The sequence below is a fragment of the Grammomys surdaster genome, unplaced genomic scaffold (assembly GCF_004785775.1).
Source record: "Grammomys surdaster isolate TR1022 unplaced genomic scaffold, NIH_TR_1.0 190, whole genome shotgun sequence".
Taxonomy (NCBI): Eukaryota; Metazoa; Chordata; class Mammalia; order Rodentia; family Muridae; genus Grammomys; species Grammomys surdaster.
The window spans coordinates 4,477,054-4,497,770 of record NW_021604635.1 but is presented as its reverse complement, the minus strand read 5'-3'; the positions used below and the strand labels follow the sequence as shown (position 1 = coordinate 4,497,770).

Genomic DNA, 20,717 nt, shown 5'->3' with positions numbered 1-20,717 from the left:
TGTGTGTGTGTGTGTGTGTGTGTGTGTGTGTGTGTGTGTGTGTGTGTGTTACTGGGAATTGAACCTGGGGCCTCATACTAGGCCAGTGTTCTGTCACTGAGCTGTATTTCCGACCCTCTGATAGAGTTAGGTTGGCTGCGCTGCCAGAGACCCCCTTCCCTGAGATTACAGGCACATTTGCTTCTGTGAAGGTGTCTCCACTGATTAATCTACATACGTATAATGTCTAATGAGATTACAGCATCCACCCACTGAGTGCTTTGTGGTGGAACTAGTTCGGGATGCTGAGCATACACAGGCAGGCTGGCTTGCACTGGCATGGACTGAGTCAGAGAGTGTGCATTCAAAGAACAGCAAGGCACCGAGTGGCTGGAGAGGATGTACAGAGGAGAGAGGATGAGTAGGAGAGGATTGTGGGAGCCAGGGCAGAACTGATAAAATAGTTCCAATGTATTCCCAATACAGCAGGGCTGCCTCCCCCAGGGGTTACGCAGGTAGGGGCTGGGTTAGAGAGCGAGAGAACCACTGTCATAATTCTCCTGGTACTTGTAACTTGCGTATTTCCCTTAACATGGCATAAACATCTTACCAGTCTGCCACACCGTCATTGTAATCGCTGCATAGGAGTCTGTTTGATATGTTTTCTTAAGTCCCTGTGGGTGAGTGCCTAGATTATTTCCAGTTTTCCATTATCATGGATTGCACTGAAGTAAGTGTTGCTGAGTCTTTATATACATTTTTGTTCTTAGGATAATGTCTAACAGGGGAAGTCCTTGGCCAGGAATAGCATGCATTTGGAGATTTTTCCTGACTCAGTTAGTTCGTTTCATCTGTAATTGTTTTACTGGCCATTTTCCAATCACTTAACACCTTTAGCAGATAAATTTTCCCATGCTGAGCCCAGAGCGAGGCAGGTCAGGCTGGCTCTGGAGACTCAGGAAAGTCATTGTTGTCTCTGGGTTTGAATCTTCCACTGTTTGTTTGTTTTGTTTCTAATCCTAGTTCCATCATCTTGGTTGTCAGTTATGTATTGGCATGGTCTCCTCCCATTACCACCTTCATGCTCAAGTAAGTTCTAACACAGATGCAGGACAAACAGGTCCTGGGTACATGCTTGCCTCCAGCAGGTGTATTGTGGGACTGTTGTCTTGCGTGTCCTCCTCTTCACTGGCCTCACGATGGTTATGTCGTGTGTGTCCCGGATGGAGCTCACTTGTGGTTATCTGTGTGGTTATCTGTGTGGTCCCTCTGAACTCTACAACTCAACTGTGTCACTCGCCTAATCCCTTAGCCCCAGCAGTCACCAACACTACCCGCTCCCCACCCCCAATTCTGCACAGATCCTTTAATTCATAGAAAAACTTGAGGACTGAAAGTTATATATAGTTGGAACTTTTTCATTTAACAAGCAAAAGAAAGTAGCCAGACTCAAAAAGAGAAAAATCTCTTCAAGTGCCCAAATAGGTTTTCAGTTCTCTATTTTGATTTCCTTCTGTCTGGTTCTTGGCTTCCACCCAGGAGTCAGCTGTCTTTCAGACATTCTTCAGTACCTAACTGAAGGAAAAAACGGAGCCTATGTCTTAGGAAGCATTGCTGTAACCTCTCAGCCACAGAGCTTGTAACCATCGTGACAAGCTCAGCCTGACTACATAGCCTGAAACAAGGTGACTACATCACCTTGGGTCAGCTCTGCAGGTTCCCCCTGACTTCTAGATGAACTGGGGTTTCCTCTGTCCCTTCCCCCTTCCCACTGGTATAGCATAGGTAAGGAAGGCCAAGCTGGCCTTGTTCGGGTGGCTGAGACGGTGGCTTGTCCACAGCATCTAGGGACTGGTTAGCTTCAGCAGTACAACTGCTCTGTCTGAGCCTCTTCTTTCAAAACATAGAGAAGTCATGTTGGTCAGACAACCCTGGTATGCCGGAACACCCTTGGGGGAGAGGACAGGCTGAGAGCCCTTCAGGGAGTCACAGAAGAGTTCAAAGATAACTGCTGTAAACACTTGTTCCTGATTCCCCTTGAATTCCCAGGCTGCAAAGGACTCTGCCTAACATGCCAGTGTTCACAGAATGCATTCTGCCTGTGGTTCTCAGTAGTGGAGAAGGGGTAACCCCTCCGTCCTTAGATCTGCCTGCTCTTCTCTGCTGTCAGTCACTAGAGAGACGCCTCAGGAAAGGCTGTGTTTAAACACTGATATTTAGGTAAAACAGGTATTTTATGCAGTAATGCCACTCACCCCAGTGCCTACACTTGGTGAATCTTAAATCGGCCCTTTGATGGCATGATGCAGACGGAGATTTTTCAACATAAGAGTTACAATAAAATGTAAGCAATCTTCTACCACCACCTCCCAAATAATAGATCAGAAACGTAGTAGCCTGGCTCAGTGGTGCACACCTGTGATCCCAGGGGAGTCAGAGGCAAGAAAATTGCAAGTTCAAGGCTACCAAAGACTACACAGGGAGACCCTGTCTCAGAAAAACAATCGAGTACATACATCTTAGCAAGATGTGGTTGGTGACTCACACCTGTGATGTCAGAACTCAGAAGGCAGAGACAACGTTTCCATGGTTCCAGGCCAGCCTGGCCTACACAGGGAGATGCTGTCTTAAAGGGGCAGAGGTGTCCTTGTAGGACCACAAGAGTAATGCCTTTTATAAAAGAGTAGAGTCTTTGCTGAATTCAGCTCAGATGTGTTAGGCAGACATACAGTATTCCCCTCCTTAATTTCTTCTTTCTTTTTTAGTTCTTTTTTTTTTTAATCATAATAACCCATGTTTTTGTCAATCAACTCATTTCATGAAGACTCTGTTTAGGGATGTCTGCATTAGATGCCTGCCTATCTCCAGGCGGCCAGGAAATCTCTGAGTTCACTGGTACCCAGAACAAGCAGGTTAGCTCTGCCAGCCAGAGAACACTCCAGCCCCAGCGTGAATCTGCCCTCACATACACACATCTGTTGGTGCCTACTAAGCAACTACTGTCTGGGTGATTAGGTACTGACTGTGTGCTCTCGATGTCTGTCCATCCGAATCATGTAAAGTTGCCCCTGAGGACTGAGGATTGAACCCAGGGCTCAGCACGTGTTAGGCACAAACCTCCGACAGTGAGCTGTCTTCAGCCCTTTTCTTTTGGGTTTTATTGCTATTGTTTTAAAACATGCTCTCACCAAGTTGTCCAGCTGGATTTAAATTCACTGTCTGTAGCTCATGCAGGCCACACCCTTGTGGTCCTTTGGCCTCAGCCTCCGGAGAAGCTAGGATTATAGGCCTGCCTGTGCCATATGGCCCAGCCATTCCTTCCCTCGGACCTCAGAGTGCTGCCGAACCAGTTGCCTCTCAGCAGCATTGACTGTAGAGCCACGCTACAGTGAAGAAGCCACCTACCTAAACTAGGAACCTCCCTCCCTCTCAGTCTCACCTTTCTGCCTGGAGGATGACAAGGTGCAGAGGTGCTGGGGACTGCTACAATGGAGGCTTCACTCCCAACCCTTCCTCCCTGTAACCTCAGAGAAGTCCTGGAAACAGGCTGGGCAGTCAGCATCCCCAACCTGGGAGGAGAGTGCTGGCAGGCGGTGGGACTGGGACTGGGTGTGTGGAATCCCAGTGTGTGTCCTCCTTAAAACCATCCCAGACGTCATTTGCATCTCCGTCACCTCAGCACCTCAGTTTGCTGGGCATCTCCCCCCTGTAGGCATCTTGCTCTTAGTTAACAGTTCAGACTGTCTCCACCCTCTGCATGTCACTGGTGCTGAGTGACCGGGTGGGTCTCAGGTGCCCAGTGGATCTTGCACAGCTTTTCACACCTGGGAGACATTTTTAAAACTAAAAGAACAATAGCTCTTTGCACTGAGGATATGTCAGTTCCAAAATAGAACCCTCGGAATGGACGTAATGAGACGGCTGTCTGGCCAACCCATGGGCGTCCCCACTCACTCTCTTAGAGATGTGGAGGCTTGGAGATGGAGGATGTCCCCAGCAGGAAAAACGATGGTTGTGAGGTGATAAGGCACCATTGTCACACAGTGAGCCTGAACCAGAAGCAAAGCAGTGGAGGCAGGAAGTTACCCTTGCTTTGATATGCTGCCGTAATGTCACTTGATCTAGACACTGGGAAGTTACCCTTGCTTTGACATGCTGCCATACTGTCATTTGATCTGGACACTGGGAAGTGTTTGCTGAAGGGTACCCACCCTGTGTGAATACTTCAAGCCTGTTTGAGGATATGCCTAAGACTCCAGTCTCCCCCTGCACTGAGATGGGGTGTGAATGGCGGAACACCAGCTAAGCCTCCCCAGTAGCCAGGCACCGAGAAGGAGAAGCAGCCCGTGGCCTGGACTCGCAACCTGCAGGGGTGTGCTGTACAGCTCTAACTCTTGTGGTAGCTTTCTGGGGGCTGTGCCTGTGGGAGGAGACCGCTCCTCCAGTGCTAAGCCTCAGCCTAGGCAGTGCACAGCTCACGGCTTCATGGGCCACGTTTCTTTCAGATTCATGTTTGGAACAGAGTGGCCACAGGGAAGGCTGACCTCGTCTTCAGTAGGTGTGAAACTGCTTCTCTAGAGTTTCGGTAGTCTCCATGCTGCCAGAGCTGTATGTGAATTCTCTTATTCCGAATGGTCACCAGCACTTCTGCTGACAGGCTGAAAACCGTGCCAACAGAGACCTCCTTGTGTTGGGATTACAGCACTGAATGCAAGATATCTGTGGCCAGTACTGTGTTTTGCTTAGGTTGAAAGTCAAGTGAGATGCTTGCTTTAGGTTGAACAGCAGGTGAGATGTCTGTTTGTTTTGCCAGTTATCTATAATGAAGCTTTAAGTCACAGTGAAAGAAAAGCTTATCATTGCGCTGTCAGCTGACTTTGACTCCCAAAGACTCTAGTACCACAAAAGGAAGATAAAATTGTCTGTATTAATTTTGTCCAGGAAAAAAAAAAAAAACAGTCAAAACAAAGAGGAGACATTTGAAGCTGCTGTTTTAACCTGAAGAGTCAAACGTTTGACACACAAAAGAACAGTGACCAGAAGGGAGGTCAGTGAGTGTGCCACAGAAACGTTGCAGCATCCTGACAAAGGAAGAGGCCTTCAGGACGCTGGGGTTGGTGTGTTCTGTCTGTCCCAAGAGGATCCATTGTTTTTAGTAACATTGTTGCTTTAGGGTAGGACCTATGGAGAAAGTGCAGGTCCTAAGAGAAGGGGATGGCTGGGAATGGAGGAATCCAGAAGGACGTGCATCTTGAGGACAAGGCTGATGGGTAGGACACACTGAGAACTAGGTTGTTGTATGTGGGGCTGTATCCTGCCCCCCTGGTCTGATAGTCAGTCTGCAATCAGCCGTTGTCAGAAGTATGACAGAACTGCTTCCTGACTTATTCCAAGTGTGCACCATTGCTGTTTGCTGAGTCAGTCTGGGAGGTATGGAGCCCGAACTGGAGCAGAACATGAAGCCACACTCCGGCCACCATCACCTACAGTCTTATAAGGCTTGTTTCCCAAAACACACCAGTCTGCTTCATGCAAGGACGTAGCACTGCTTCCCAGAGCTGCAGGTGTTGACTGCTGCTGGTTGGCTGAGCAAGTCCCCTCCGCTGCTGTGATAAAAATGTTCCCGTTTGGCCTGATAGAGCGGACTCTGCAGACAGAGAAGCATGTCAGACCCTTAGACTTCTCACCCCAGATGTCAATCTGTTGCTGATCACCAGTCTGCGCATGCGTCTGTGGTGGGTGGTGGAATTGCTTTCTGGTGTCCTGCATTACAGATATCCATGTGCAATCTGCCCTCAGCATGTTTAAGTTACCACCTACACAGCTGCACAGTGAGCTTCCACGCGCCACTCCTCGAAACCCACAAAGATCACTGGGCTCTTTTAGTGCAGGGGTCTCCAGTAATGGAGCTTACATAAGCCCAAGGCCAGTCACCTCTGCAGGCATCCGTGGTTCAGATCTTCATTCTCAGGTCAACAGAAGCTGCCCCTCTGCTGTCACTGTATGATTTATGAGGTATGAATTATGCATAGATGGGTAGCTAGAATGGATGGAGTGGTGTGTCCAGCTTTCGAAGTCACACCTCACTTGCCTGAGTCTGTCAGCCGCCTACACAGTCCTCCCACTCTTGGCCTCTTGACTGGCCCCATGGTGCTCCTCTCTCCCCTATTTCGGTGTGTCTGGTCATAACCCACTTTACCTCCCACAGAGTCCTGGACAACCACCCGCTGGGTAATGTACAAATGCTCTGGCTTATCAGCCCATGGCTAAGAGTGCAGGTCTTAGATTCAGCCACGCCTTGGCTAAAATCCAGTTCAGACTAGCTGTGAAGCCTGACTCGGTAACTTGACCTCCTTCCACTGACCTCCCCATCTGTAAAACAGTGTCATTGGTGCATAGTAGTGACGCCGATAATACTCAGCTTGTGAGGCTATCGTAGATCAAAGGAGGTGATTAATACGTGGCAGGGTAAAATGCAGATACAGGTAGAATTAACATGTACGATCTGGCTTCTGCCTGCTTCTCCACTTTCTCACCTGCATGCTTCAGTTCCATTTAACTGTAAGCTTCTCTCAACCAGCTACCCAGTGAGCCTGGCTGGGCACATGTCTGAGTGCTCTATGAATATGAATCAGCCATAGGGCCACCTACAGCTCCTTGAGAGCATTGTGTTGTTAGTGCGATCCAGTGTCCCTTGCTGTCCCTTGCTGTCCCATGCTGTCCCTTGCTTCTGGTGGCATCCCTTTTCTCTCTGAGCTAGTAGCCAATCACCTTGTAAATCACAGCCACCCTCAACTCACTTCCTCACTTGAGGCCGTCCGTGTGTCTGTCTATCTCCCTCTTCAGTATAAGTAAGCTCCTTCAGGGCAGAGACTGCTCCCCTTGTACAGTGTCTGTCACAGAAGAGGGACCAAAATGTGCTCACTGAGTAAAGGCTGGAAGCAGAGAAGAATACAGACGCAAGGATACGGGCAGAAGGACAAAATCACAAGGGAAGTGAAGCCGTTGAGAACTGGTAATTTGTTACTATGGTGATTTCTGGGTATCTTTTGTTTGAAGGATGGAATGGAGGAAGTTGCTTCATTCTTGTTATTGCTTTCTTTCTTCCTCATCTGAGCTCAGAAGAACAGCTGTACCTAGCAACCTCTTGGGTAGAAACAGACCGGGAGAGTGAACAGAAGCCTCCTTAAGATGAGGGAGGAGGTAGGGACAGAAGCCACAGAGCCAGACCATAAGTTACCCTTCATACTAGCCACAAGGGCACACGGAGAGCTTCTGAAAACTGCAGTTAGAAAGGACACCCAAAGCCTAGCGTAAGGGTTAAGGTAAAAACAGCAGGAGTGCATGAGCACTTAACAGCCAAACGTAACCCTTTGGCTGGGTTACTGCAGAAGTCCTCTGATCCAAAGGTTTAGCTTAGGAGCATGGGATCTACACTGGTCTGTGGGCTCCATGGTTCTGTTTGAGTCTGTAAAGAAAAGCTCTGGCTTCTTCAAAAAGCATCAGCATCACCACTTCCAGTGGAAGCCTCTGTGCTCATCAGTGAGAACACCAGGCTCCAGGCCACACAGTCCCTCAGCATCTGGCTGATGCCACTACTCTCAGCCCTTCTGTACAGCATGAGCCCATTACTAAGAAACTAAGATGTCATAGTCACATATGAGGCAACCTCCCTGTCCCTTGGGGACGTCTGCATGCGGAGTGTCCCACTGAAAAGACATCATGGTGTAGTGTATAGAAAATATGAATGCAGTAACCTGGACTCAGATCCAAGTCTTACAAACCACATACTCCAGGCATGGCCTTCGGTTCTGTTAGCTAGAGGTTCCTTACCTGAAACATGGGCGAGGTTGCTCTGAGGACTTAAAGAGACCGCATTTACAGTGCTGAAAAGGCTTGTTCTCTCGTTGAGGTGTTGGTTGTTTTCTTGCTCACAGGAGCTTGGTGGCCAGTGGGAGAGGGACAGGGGCATGTGCCCCACAGATCCAGCCTTGATTACTGTGTTACATTCACTTCCCCCTTGCTCCTTTAAATCCAGGTATAGGCTGTCATAACAGAACGACCGTGTCCCTTACACTGGCCCTCTTCAATATAAGGGCTCACACGTGACAGTGTCTCTTGCCTGGCAGTTAAAGCTGGTGAATTAGGGTGAATGATGCCTTCCAAGGCTCTTGCTGTCCTGATGCCACACCATTCCTTAACTGGTTGATCTCTTCTCTTTGTTGAAGCTGTTTCCCCAAACCACATACTTCTTCCATGCCACAGGAAATAAGAAGGAAGGGGGACAGATAGCACCTAAAAGATAAAGAACCTGGGGTTTTCACAGCCATTTGCAATCAGCCCTCAGGTGAAATAACATGGAAACAGCTGGGTAGAGAAAATCCGAAGGTGTGGTCCTCAGCTATACGGCCAGGGCCACTGGAAACCGCTCCTGTGGCTGTCTAGTGGGATGAGGGACAGCCTGCCACACCCCTCCTCCCCGGCCTCTTCCGTGATTTGATTATTATCAGGGATAGATTTGGACCTCAGGATTGTCAAAGCTATTTTGAGGGAGAGTTTTTAAAGTTTTGTTTGTTTTTGTTTTTTAAGACAGGGTTTCTCTGTGATGTAGGCTTGACTCTCCTGGAACTTGCAGTGTAGCCGAGCCTGGCCTCAGGATCCACAGAGGTCTGCCTGCCTCTGCCTCTGGAGTGCTGGGATCAAAGATGTGTACCACCATGCTCAGCCCCAATCTGCATTCTTTCAGACCTCCTGATAGCAGAATTCTCTAGGCTGCTAATTCTCTGAGACAGCACTGATAATAGTAGTAATGATAAAACTATTAGTAATAGTAATATACATGCCAAGTAAACATCAGTGTTAGACTGCCTTAGCATGCATTTCTAATCAGTTGATAATACATAGAGATCTACGGTGGCTCACAGAACGTCTGTGCCTTCTTTTTTGATTGATTTGGTTTTTTTAACTGACAAGGTTTCTGTCAGGCCTCAATCTCGTCATCAGGTGGATTAGCAGCAGAGGTGCCAGCAGCAGCAGCAACCTCCTCAGAGTAGCCAGTTTGCAACCTCAGATGCCGTTCTCTAAGGGCTGCTGGGAACCAGCGCTGGCTGCCTGCAGGTGGCTCCCTGTTCGTACCTCCCTTCTTTCCTTTCCTCTGGGTCTAAGGCACTCCCAATCCTAAAGGCAGATCCTCTTATGAAAAACCAAAGGACTGCATAGCCAGGCTCCGCAGCAGGGAGGGAACTCAAGGAAAGCAGAAAGCCCCCTCCCCTCCCCCTCCTTTCCTCACAGACTCTGTACCCTAAAGAGGTGGGAGGAGGCTGGCTGGAGTCGGCCTTTCTGCATCCTTTGTCACTGCTCTTTGCTCTTAGAAGCCCCAGAATTCAAGCTGAGTGTGTTTTCCAACTGCGTGGTTTATCGGCATTCACACCAAAGCTGCAAAGCTTTGAAATTCTAAATCACTGCCCGGCGCAGAGGCTGTCGCTGCTGTGCTCCTGCTTCCTCGTAGCTTGGAGGACGTGCCAACATGCAGTCCCAGTGGCTATGAGACACAGGGCTCCCTGTCCTCCTTCAAAGGAGACGCCTGTCTCACTTCCAGACTTACAGTGTAGATGGCATCTGTCCTCACACCAGTGTCAGTCCGGTAGAGTCTACCGGGGCTGTTTCCAGAGCCACGCTTCAGAGCAAAGGGGCGGGCGATGCAGAAACCACGCCCACTGTCCCGGCAAGCTTGCTCATCTGTAGCTTTTCATGTTTTTTATTATATTTTATTTATTTGTGTGTGCACCCGGGCAAAGCTCCCATGCAAGCCGTGGCATGAGTGTGGAGGTCGGACAGCTTGGGAACGGTCAGTTCTCCCCTCAGCAGGAATCAAACTTAGCTCTGTGGGCTTTGCAGCAGTCATCCTGTCTCACTGAGCCATCGCACCCACCCCGCCATCTGCTTCTTTAAGAGCTGGATCTTCTTGGCTGGAGCTGCTGAATCAAAGAGAGGAATCCACTGTTTTCTGAAAGGCCGAGGCTCACACAGAATCATCTGGCCAGGAACCTCCTGGTGACTGGAAGATCTGCAGAGCAAGTTTTCATTCTGCCAGAGAAGGAACCTCCTGGACTCTATCCCCCTCCTTCCTGTAGAAGGGACCTTGGTGATGCCTGTTCAGACAGCCACTTTGTGCTAATGTGTTTGCTTGTGTCTGTGCCAGGTGACACTGTGACCCCCCTGGCTCTCGGCCAGTCCCGCTACAACTGTTGTAAAACAGAGGAGGCCAGAGAGCCAGACATTGCCACTGAGTCCCAGATGCGACACTGGCCTTCCTGTTTCTCTGTGCTGGTTTGCGACTAGAAGCCCATGGTTTTGGTTTTGGTTTCCTGTGGTTGTTTCCACAGAGCATGGGCAGAGTGGTGGTTACTTGCTTGACTGTATATCGGCAGTGAGAAGTATGTACAGTGAGAAGTCTCCGGTAGACCTTAGTGTTTCAGAACAGTGTTAAGTTGCATAAGGCGGGGCTGCTCCCTCCTCTGCTCACCAGGATTCAAGAAAACTAGCTCAGAAGTCAAAGCTAACTATGCCAGCGGGAGAGGCTGAAAGCAACAAGCATTAGGACAAATCCCCCTGCCTCCACCAGCAGCAGCATCCAGAGAACAAGTGCTGGTTAGTCCTCCCCTCCCTAGGGCTGACCAGGGCACTGCTCAGCCCAGTCCAAGGCCTCAGTTCCAAGAAGACCCTGCTTAATTAAGGACTGCCATTCCTCCTTGGGTGGGTTCTCCAAGCACATAGGCCTTAGAGCCGAGGCATCTTCAGTGCCCCCACCTTGTCCGCCCAGGTCTGACTTGGTTACCCATTGCGTCCCCGGGTTTGACTTAACCTGCCACAGTAAGGTTTCTGCAACTGTATCTGTGTGTTCTCGCCGCCTGTTTGCTGCATGGCCCCTCACCACCCACCAAGGAGTAGAAAGCACACTCACTGTTCTTAACTGGTTAGTTATTGTACCTTCCAGAAGTTGCCTCTTACTGTGCTTTGAATTAGCTGCTCCCCTCCCCTCTCCAGTTTTAGACTTCATTAGTATATGATTGTTTCAGCTTACATACAAAGTCAGCTGGGAACTGAAACAAGGGATATTTCCTACAAAAGAATAAAGGCAACTTAATCTCATTATCAAAATGGCTTGTTCTCCCAGTCAGTCTCTGTGCAGTCTGAGCAGTGAAATCAGAAACTAAGGAAGCAGCCTGCCACAGTACTGCCCCCCCACCCCGTGGTGATCTCAGCCTGTCCCCTGGAGCACAGTGCAGGCATCCATGTCATAGCTGGAATGGCCCAGTACCTCTTAGACACAGCGCACTGCTTCAGAGTGCTCATGCCTGTTTCCTCCTCTGCTTACCATTCTGTCGTAGACAGACCTTAGATATTCACCACCTCTGCATGCTTTCTAACTTCCCAAGTGATAATCAACATCTCATAAAAATCTCTCTCAGCACAAGCTCACAGGCCAAAAGGCAAGCCTGTCTTAAGGCCCCTTGTTGATATTACCAGTCTGGTTTACCCAAAGTCTTTGTATTAATTCCCAGTCTCCACAGCAGTGCAGGAGCATACACATTTCAAGGGACCCTCTGTCACTATTGGGTAGAGTATTCATCTGTGAATTTAGTCACTAATTAAATCACTAATCTAAACTGTTTCTCTGATTACTGTGGAAAGTGGTATTTTCCCTTTTGTTTCGGGGGGAGCGGAGGTGCTACCAAAGATATCCCCTCATTTCTCCCCTAGTTGGTTTGTCTTGTCTATAGAAATCCATTTTAAAAATGTTTATCTACGAAATAAACTTGTACATAAATGTTAATAACAGAAGTATTCAAAAGAGGAAGTAGCCAGGATGTCCATAATTTCTAAATGGCCAAGCGCCTTATGATAGAGTCATATAATGACAGATATTTAGTGGTTAATGGAATGATACTTCAATACATTGTTGCATTACTACATTATGAGTGAATCTTAAATGTATCGCGCCCTAATGAAAACTAGAAAGAAACCAAGGTTATGTATCATATGATTCAATCCATACCAAATATCTGGAATAGGCAAATCCATAGGGACCTAAGGTAAATTAGATAGGTTTCAGGGACAATAGAGACTGCTTAATGCACAGGGCTTTCTTTGAGGATGAAGAATGTGTTCTGGAACTCAGGAATTAAATGGCAGTAATGGGTCCTTTAAGAAAAAAAGAAAGACGACTGTGCCACAGTGGTCATGGTCTGGAAGAGTTGGGGAAGGTGGGGTGCCATCTCCTGAACCCCTTCATACACACAGGGTTAATCACTCTTGTCTGTATCAGCAAGTTCTCTGTTTCTTTTGTCAACTCAGAGATCCAAAGTAAAGTGGGTGCAAGAAGTATCTCTATCCTCTCGCTGGAGCCCGTCCATGATTCCCTGTGAAAGCTTCATTTGCCGTTTAGGTTTGGGAGCCCATCCAGTGCCTGGCTGGCTGACAGCAGTGTTACTGCTCACCCTCAGGGGCTCGCACTTCTGTCTCCCTTCCACTACATGCCTTCAGAGCTCCAGGCACAGTGAGTGGGAGGGTGTACGGGAGGAAAAGACACTGCAGTTTCTCAGCCTGGGGGTTATCTGCACAAGCAATACCAGAACTGGTTCCAGGTGCCAGAAATTGCCTCTTTCCTAATGCACCATGGTGTTTGTGAATGGTTAGTTTCATCCCATTGCTGTGCAGGGTGGGACACGATCTGTCCTCTTCTCCCCAAGCCTCTGCAGTAACCACACATGGATGATCCAGCAGCCAGACATTCACTGTTGCTGACGTAAAGCTCTGATTTGATGCGTAGCAGGTCCAGTCTTCTGGCTACTACATGTGGTCAGTATCTGCATTGTGCACACTCCCCTGTCGCATGCTCTTCTCACCTAAGAGACTTCGGGATGTTAGCAGGTGTGTTTGCTGGGGCCTTTCCTTCACAGCATTCTACCACGAGTCTGTACGTCTTTTGTGTTTGGTTAGGAGTGGGGCAGAGTATATGAACATTTCACATTTTATGAGATAATTTGCCTGGAAAGTGAATCATGTCTTAAATGCAATAGAGCCCATTTTTATACCAAGGAAACTGATGCCGCCTCCCTCGTGGTATGTATAAATACCCTTGCCACAACGAGGAAAGATGGGGAAATGGAGGGCTGCTTTACTTGTGTTGGCTCAAACAGTCATTAAGATGCCAACCCATAGCAAGGAAGAGGTGACTCACTGTACACTGTGGTTCCAGCGTCTCCATAGAATCCACTCGTCAGTGTGGGGTGTGGGTGGGAGGCAGAGGCAGCAAGGCTCAGAGGGACCGTGCTCCTGCCCTGGAGGTGGTCTAGTAGAGGTCCTTCCCTATGACTACCCCTCATGCCTCCAGGTACATCTCTGTGTGGACTTGCCAGGGCTCCATGGTACAGAAAGCAACTTTGTTACAGAGGTCCTGCATGCTGTTGTCACCTCTCGTCCCCACCCTGAGCTCAGCTGTGGACACATTCTCCAATCTTTCTCCTTCCCCTCTTATGAAGTGCAGAAACATGGCGGTGCCCACGTTGGAAGACTTAGAATTTGTGGCATTGTGTTTCCCATTGCGGTGCAGTGCAGTTCTGGCTTACGTGAACACTTGTGATGCTGGCCATGATTGCCAAGACGTGGAGCCACCATCTCTGCAGTCCCATCCCATAACCAGACATTCGTCTTCTACAGGCTTCGGACAGCATCGTGTATTAGTTTACCATTCTGTGGGCCGTAAGCTGGCACATAGTGTGACTGGAGCCTCTGCTCAGCAAGGCTGAGCTCAGGGTGTCAGCTGAGCTGTCATTGAGGCCTTGCTAGGGAGAAATCAGTTTCCTGACTCACATGGACTCTCGATCAGTCTCTGGTTTGCTGTGGTTCTGGAACTGACCAGCTCCCCGCTCTCCTCAGCAGTGGAGCTCCCAAGGCTGGCCATGGGTTAAGAACTGCTCTAGGGAGGATCCTTGCTTTGATGGCTTCTCATACTTCAGCTCCAGGAAGAGCCACCACCTCCACGGCCTACTTGATGAGGTCAACTCATTGGGATACTGTCTTTCCTAAGGTTGGCTCTACCAGGTCACACCACCTCACACAGGAGTGGCTCACTCACCTACTGTGGAGGCTATACAGGGAGCTGGAAGGTAGCTTACAATTCTGTCCACCACAGCAGAGCCTCCGCAGGGCAGGGGACATCTCATTTCTTCCTGCCAGCTGGCAGCAAGTAGATTTTTCCAAGTGGGCAGAGTACTGTGCTGTGCTGACACTGGGTGGACCCAGCACCGAGGCTGTCTGCGGCTCAGCCTCCACGGTCTTACAGTTGCACAATGCAAGCCCAGCTGGACCTTCTCTTTGCCTCAGGACCGCCACAAGTGCTTATGTAACCGAGAAGCACCAAGGCGCCCTGCTTTTTCTCCATCCTCCTTATTCCTAGGACCTCTCTGTCTGTACCCAAAAGGCAGATAAAGACCTGTAAGCTGCCAAGGGCATTTGGCCCTGTGTTCTAGGAAGGAGGAACGCTCCATTGCACAGGATTGAAAAGTGCTGGTGAATCAGGAGGCTAGTATGGCAGGTTCTGTAACCCAGCCACCTCTGCTCTGCTCGTGGTGCTCTGCACATGATGCTCAGGCGTCTAAGTGAGGCCCCAGCAGACGTGGGGGAAACTCACAGTCAGCTGCCCTGACTCCTCACGGGATTCACCGTCTCTACTGAGAATCTAGTTCCTTAAGTCAATCCTGTGGGTGGTTTTGATTTTACCAGCATCAAAAGCCATGTGCCAGGAACCCGGTCTCCTGGGGTCACCCCACTTTGACTGTGCCCCGCCTCCTCCTGCCCTCTCTCATCCCGTTGCTGTTCATTAAGAGGGCCGTTCATTCAGGAAGCTGGGAGCTTTTGCCTTTGCCTCCGGCACAGTGTGGGAAGCTGCAGGCGACCTACGACCCTGCTCCTAAGTCCCACTGTTTACATGTAGTTGCTCTGGTTCCGGCCTTCTCTTAGCCTCCATTGTCAGATTTGCCCAGGAAAGGGCAATGCCAGAGTAGAAGGGAGAGTGAAGCAAGTCACGTCAGAGTTCTGGCTGGCCAGGCCTCACCCGTCCTTCCCCAGGCCTGCGCTGCCCTCTAGGCTCCCAGGGTGGGAATGGGGTGTGTGTGGGGGGGGTGTAGGTGGTCGGGATGGGGAACTAAGTCTAAGTCTGTCACTTCCCCATTCCCTCTTCCGTTGGCTCCAGGGTAACAGCCTACTCCGCTGAGATGACAGCTACTCATTGGCTTTCTTCCCCAGCATGCCACAGAGAAAGGCGTTTGCCAGCATGGCCAGTGTGCTCATCCAGGCTCTGCTACCCAGCAGCTGTAGGACTTGATCATGAGCATTGCTCTGGGGTTGGCAGCTGAGGACATAGACGCTTTCTCATTGTTTATGTGCCCACAGACCAGCCTCAGAAATTGAGAGTGTATACTCACCCGAGCCCAGCTCAGGTCAGAACATACCTCACCTATGGTTGCTGGGACCCCCAGTACTGCAGGGCACCCTCTGTTACAGAACAGTGTGGAGGATTTGAGGCCACTCCATGACAGCAGGATAAAGCGATCATATCTGCTGTGCTCGTGGGAGGAGGGTGTGGCCGGGCCTCACTGTGTATGGCAGCTCCTCCCCAGTTGGGTAATGTTGCTGGCACACTAGAGAAGATCTGCCTGCGTGACTACTACGTTTAAGGAGCCTGGGTCTTTCTCATAGAAACAGGGCCTCTCCACTTCCAAACGGATTGAGAAATAGGGGCTATACTCTGGGATATCCTGACTGTTCACACAGGGTCAGGTTAGTCAGATGCTTCTCTGCCAGCTCTTCTAAACACAGACGCATGGACCCCAGTGTCTTCAGAGTGGCACTGACAGTGCTTTGCAGTGACCCACAAATGAAAAGCAAGTGGAATAGTTAGTACACTCCATGTTGGTGGACACAGAAACCACCACACAAAACTGAATAATAGAGATAGTCTCATCTTAGTTCAAATGCCCAGAAAGTTGCCTCACGGCAGTGACACTGAGCACAGTCCATATAGTGTCTCCCGACTCTTTATCTAGGAATGGTTGGGCTGCCTGAGCCCCATGGGAGGGAGAAGACCACAGGTTCTCACAGAGAGCATCGTGATTAGCTCTTAGCGTCGGCATTGTTTCTGTTTTGTCTTGCTCCCACTTCTGTCATGACTCCTGATTCCTCGTACAAGTCAGTCCAAGAATAGAGCGAGCAAGATCTGTGCAGAAGCGTAGTTCACTCACAGTGTGTGTGCATGCAGTGTATTCCCTCCACAGGGATCATCTTCTCCAGGACAACCTTTCTTGATTGTCTTGGTTTATTCACTTGACATCTGTAGAAAGCTTAGCTCTGTTCCAGCCTCCTGAGACACACACAACTGTGAGGCAGAGGGCCAGCAGCCAATCCCTGACTTCCAGGGATTATGCCTTTTCCTGAAACTACCTGCACTGTGAATCACTTGTTTCACTGTGGAACTCTTTACAGGGACATTAGAATGTTGTCTTAAAGTGAGATTCGATGTCCTGTTTTCTGCAAGAGTTCTAATAGGGATGGCTTTGTTGCACTAAAAAGATGGTTTGGACTGAAAGTTCTCATTGGTTTTAGGTTTCAGAGAAAATCAGGGTTTCTCCGGGGTAACACCAGTAACACTGGAGCCGAGGGAATTGCTTGTTGCAAGAGGCTATTCTGTGCATTGTAGAATGCTTGACGGAACCCTGTTCTAACCTCACTAGATGTACAAGTATCCCTTTCCCTGAGTTTTGGCAACTGAAAACATTCTCAGACATTGCTTATCATGTCTCCTGGTGGACAGGGGTGGCAGATACGAACGTGACCCTGTGATTCTTGGCTCACATCCTCTGCTTAAACAAATCAATGAAATCCCCAAGAAAAAGAGGCACTTGGAGCAAGTATGTTCTGTCTGGCCCAAGCACTTGGAGCAAGTATGTTCTGTCTGGCCCTTGCCCAAACTCAAAGCAACGTTGTCCCATGGAAGAGTTAGGATAAAGTGAGCGAGATACGGTACTTGCAACGGCAGCAGTGGTGAAATACCTCAGTAGATCATGCCTTGGAGATAGTTTCCTGTTGGAAACTTGTTAAAATCATTCACTGACCATTAAGTGAGAGAACATCTTGGACACAGTATGCTGTAAATTAATCTCGAATGATTTATGAGGAAATGGGTTCCAGATTTGGTGATCTCAGCTCAAGTAGTAGGCGGCTGCCTGATAAACATTCCTCTTCTCAAGAAGTTGAGGTCAGCTCACTTCAGCTTCACTTTGGTGGTGAGAGCTCTGAGTGTCAAATGCACTTCCGTGCCCTGGTCTGGACGAGCCCAGTGTTTTGGAACTGTCACCAGGCATCTCTCTCCTCACCCCCGTGCAGCTCCTGCGTGGATGTGAGTTACCCTTTATGGTCTTGACTCTCTTCCTGACCTGTGCCAGCCCTGCCTTCCCCAGAGAGTGTATGTTATTGTACATGATGTCACATGTCTCTTATTTGATGCTTTGGTCCCAAAGCTCCTTTTCAGAGTCTTGGCAGGGACACTTCCTGCAAGTTCCGTCTGTCCCTGTTCACTTACAGTGCTGACATTCATTGCCTTCCCTGTATGCCTGAGTTCACTTCTCACCTACATAGCAGTAACACTAGAAAATGCAGGACAGGGGCTGGCTGTGGTGGCGCATGCCTTCCAGACCAGCCTGGTCTACATGGTGAATTCCAGGACAGCCAGAGCTATATAGCGAGACCCTGTCTCAATTAAAGGGGGGAGGGAGAAGGGGGAAGCAAGACATACTACAGATGAAAAGCACTGGGAGAAAGATTGGGTTTGATACAAAGTGAAAGAAAAAAGAAAAAAATACAATACAGTACAGGCTTTTTACTCATTCGGTTGTTACTTATTCAGTAATTACTGTGTGCTGGGTGTTGGCAGCATATCTGAAGAAATGGACCATGGTGGGGGGGGGGGGGCAGTGGGACAGTAGACAGGCCATCTTTTACTGTGGTACAGTGGGTCCCAAGGTGAGGGAAAGCATAGAAGTCAGTGGGCACTTAAGAAAGGTACTACTCCATCTTGTGGAACGGGGGTCTGAGAAGGCCTCACAAAAGAAGTGGTATCTTAACTGGGACATGGTGGATTCCTTGCTTGTCCAGAAGAAAGGGCGGGTATGGTCAAGGCCTCCTCCCCAGGCGAGAAGGTAACAGCTGAAGCAGGAAAAGTGAAGTAAACAGAGCAGCCCTGGGCATGCCCCTCAGGATTCCAACAGGAGCGGCTAGGTCTTTAGGAATTTACCAGATGAGGCACCCTGGGAGGGCAGGTGAGAGGAGGGTGGGGTAGCATGGCTCAGCCTTTCCGTCCACCACCACCTCCAGGCCATAGAAACGTTCTTTCTAAATGAGCATTTAAGAATGTCAAACTCTAATAGGAAATTGAAATGCTAACTAGTAGCTCTAAGTGCCTCTGCTGCTGGAGGCCACCATGACAGCCGCTGGTGCTGCCCGTTGTACTTGCCACACGCTCACTTCCTCTTAGCTTTAATACCGATCACCCTTTCATGATAAGTGCGCACAGTAGGGCTGCATCCTGGCCTCCCCAGCTCTCCCAGTGTCCTCCTTAGAGGGTGCTGCATTGGAAAGTTTTGCTCTAGTATTAAAAAACTCACTTATTGCCCATATTAGTTTTTGAGGTGACTAGAGGAAAACATAAGAAACTGGTGGGCCGTCTTTGGGCAGATGTGTGGTAGTGTGGAATTTTTAGGGGGCACAGGCCTCACTGAGGGACATTGTACCTCATAAGCACTGTTCTCTTTGTGCATCCAGAGCACTGAGGGACACTGCGGTCGGCAGAGAACTGAGATACCTCCTGATGGAACCTGCCATCTTTCCTGTTAGAGCAGCCAGGAAGCATGCATGTTCAAGAGCCTTCTTTCTCTCCCATCAGGAACTTGGATAATGGGCTGTGTGCAATGTAAGGATAAAGAAGCAGCGAAACTGACGGAGGAGAGGGACGGCAGCCTGAACCAGAGCTCTGGGTACCGCTATGGCACAGACCCCACCCCTCAGCACTACCCCAGCTTCGGCGTGACCTCCATCCCGAACTACAACAACTTCCACGCAGCCGGGGGCCAGGGACTCACCGTCTTTGGGGGTGTGAACTCTTCCTCTCACACTGGGACCCTACGCACGAGAGGAGGGACAGGTAAGCCACTAGTCAGTCAGCATGGCTGAGGTAGGGCACAACTGTGCTCCTCAGAGTCATAGCTGTGTGTGGATGGGATGTAGGTATGCCATAAGTGTGTGGCGGTCGGAGGACAACTTCTGGGAGCTGGCTTCCTCCGCTCACGTGGTTCCAGGGATCCAACTCAGATCATCAAGGTTGGGCAGCAAATGCCGTTACCCAGTGAGCCATCTGGCCAGCTCTTTGGCTATGCTCCTAATTATTTTGGCAAACATATATGTATGCTTCAGTTGACTCACTTTAAGGTATTAACAGAGAAGTTTTGGTCAGCTGCTTCCATCTGCCAATTCAAACCAAAAGTTGCAAATGTCTAAGATCCAAATGCCTGGCTTTTCCAGAGCAGGAGGTCTCCTGTTACTGCTCTGAGAATTCTGAACCAGTTAACACTGAGCTATCCACCATGGCCTGTCAGCCAAGGGCTCCCAGCCCTGCCTACCCTGAACAGGACCGGCTCTGGGGTATACCAGAGCTCTCCAGTGTCATGCACCCCTCCCTCACTTCTGGGGTACAGCCTGCCGGCCACTTCCTGCTGCTCTGGATATTTGCATTTTCCTCTTTTGTCAGGTTCTCATTCATCTCTGTATTCTCTCCTTACAGTCTGTGTGTTTGTTGTTTTGCTTTGTGTGTGACTTTTGAGACAGGCTGTCCCTTTGTAGCCCAGGCTGTCCTCAGACTATCAACAATCCCCCTGCCTCAGCGAGTGTTGGGAGCTCAGCCATGAGATACCACACCGGCTGTGTATGTTTCAAGCCGAGCTCTGTTTGTCAAGACCGGTTCACATTCTGTGTCTTCCCTCCCTCCCCCAAGGTTCCTTGTCTTTACGCCACAGGGCTAGGTTTCGCTCCACATCTATTTGCTGACTTAGCTGATGGTCTATAGCGTGTCTGGCATGCGTCCTCACACACGTTTCCTACAGTTCTTGTAAGCTGTCTCATGTACTTGTAGTCTTCCAAATACTCTCCCAGTGTGTGAACCATGGTAACCAGATATTTGGCATTATTTGTTCCAAAATTGTTTATTACAAAAGTTTAAAAGAATGTAGTGTCTCTCGGCTCATCTGGGGACAGACGCCTCGTGTCTGCTCTGACAACTTATGGTTTTTTACCCGGAGAGCTGCCACTGCTGAGGCTAGGCTCTTTCTCTGTGGATTTGAAAGAGGGTCCTGACCTGTGATCTTTGGATACTGTCTCTTCTGCACCGCACTGTCAGTGTCTACCCTGTGCTCATCCCTGTGCTACAGTGACACTAGCTTACCCTCAACCCAGCCTTATATGAGACCCTCACCAAACCTCCGTGTCCTGCACCACCCCCACCCCCACCTCAGGTGCCTGTAAAGGAAGCAAACAGTCTAGGCCCTCTGTCCTTAGAAGATACAGAAGAAAAAAGAAAGCCAAAAGTATCAAACACACACACACGCGCACACCCTCTGTGAGAGCTGTTT

General features: G+C 49.4%; 1 protein-coding gene across 7 annotated transcripts in view; it reads left to right on the top strand.

The window, feature by feature from the left end:
- Fyn (FYN proto-oncogene, Src family tyrosine kinase) overlaps positions 1-20,717 on the top strand; it is a 193,331-nt gene that overhangs the window by 124,709 nt on the left and 47,905 nt on the right. For 5 of the 7 annotated variants that reach the window (XM_028769094.1, XM_028769090.1, XM_028769093.1 and 2 more), the window contains one exon: positions 18,980-19,237. In XM_028769094.1, coding sequence (XP_028624927.1) covers positions 18,991-19,237 — 247 coding nt within the window. In that variant the 5' untranslated portion in view covers positions 18,980-18,990. Of the gene's footprint in view, positions 1-6,832; positions 6,995-18,979; positions 19,238-20,717 lie in introns of those variants that run through there. The other 2 variants (XM_028769087.1, XM_028769088.1) reach the window with 2 other exon arrangements.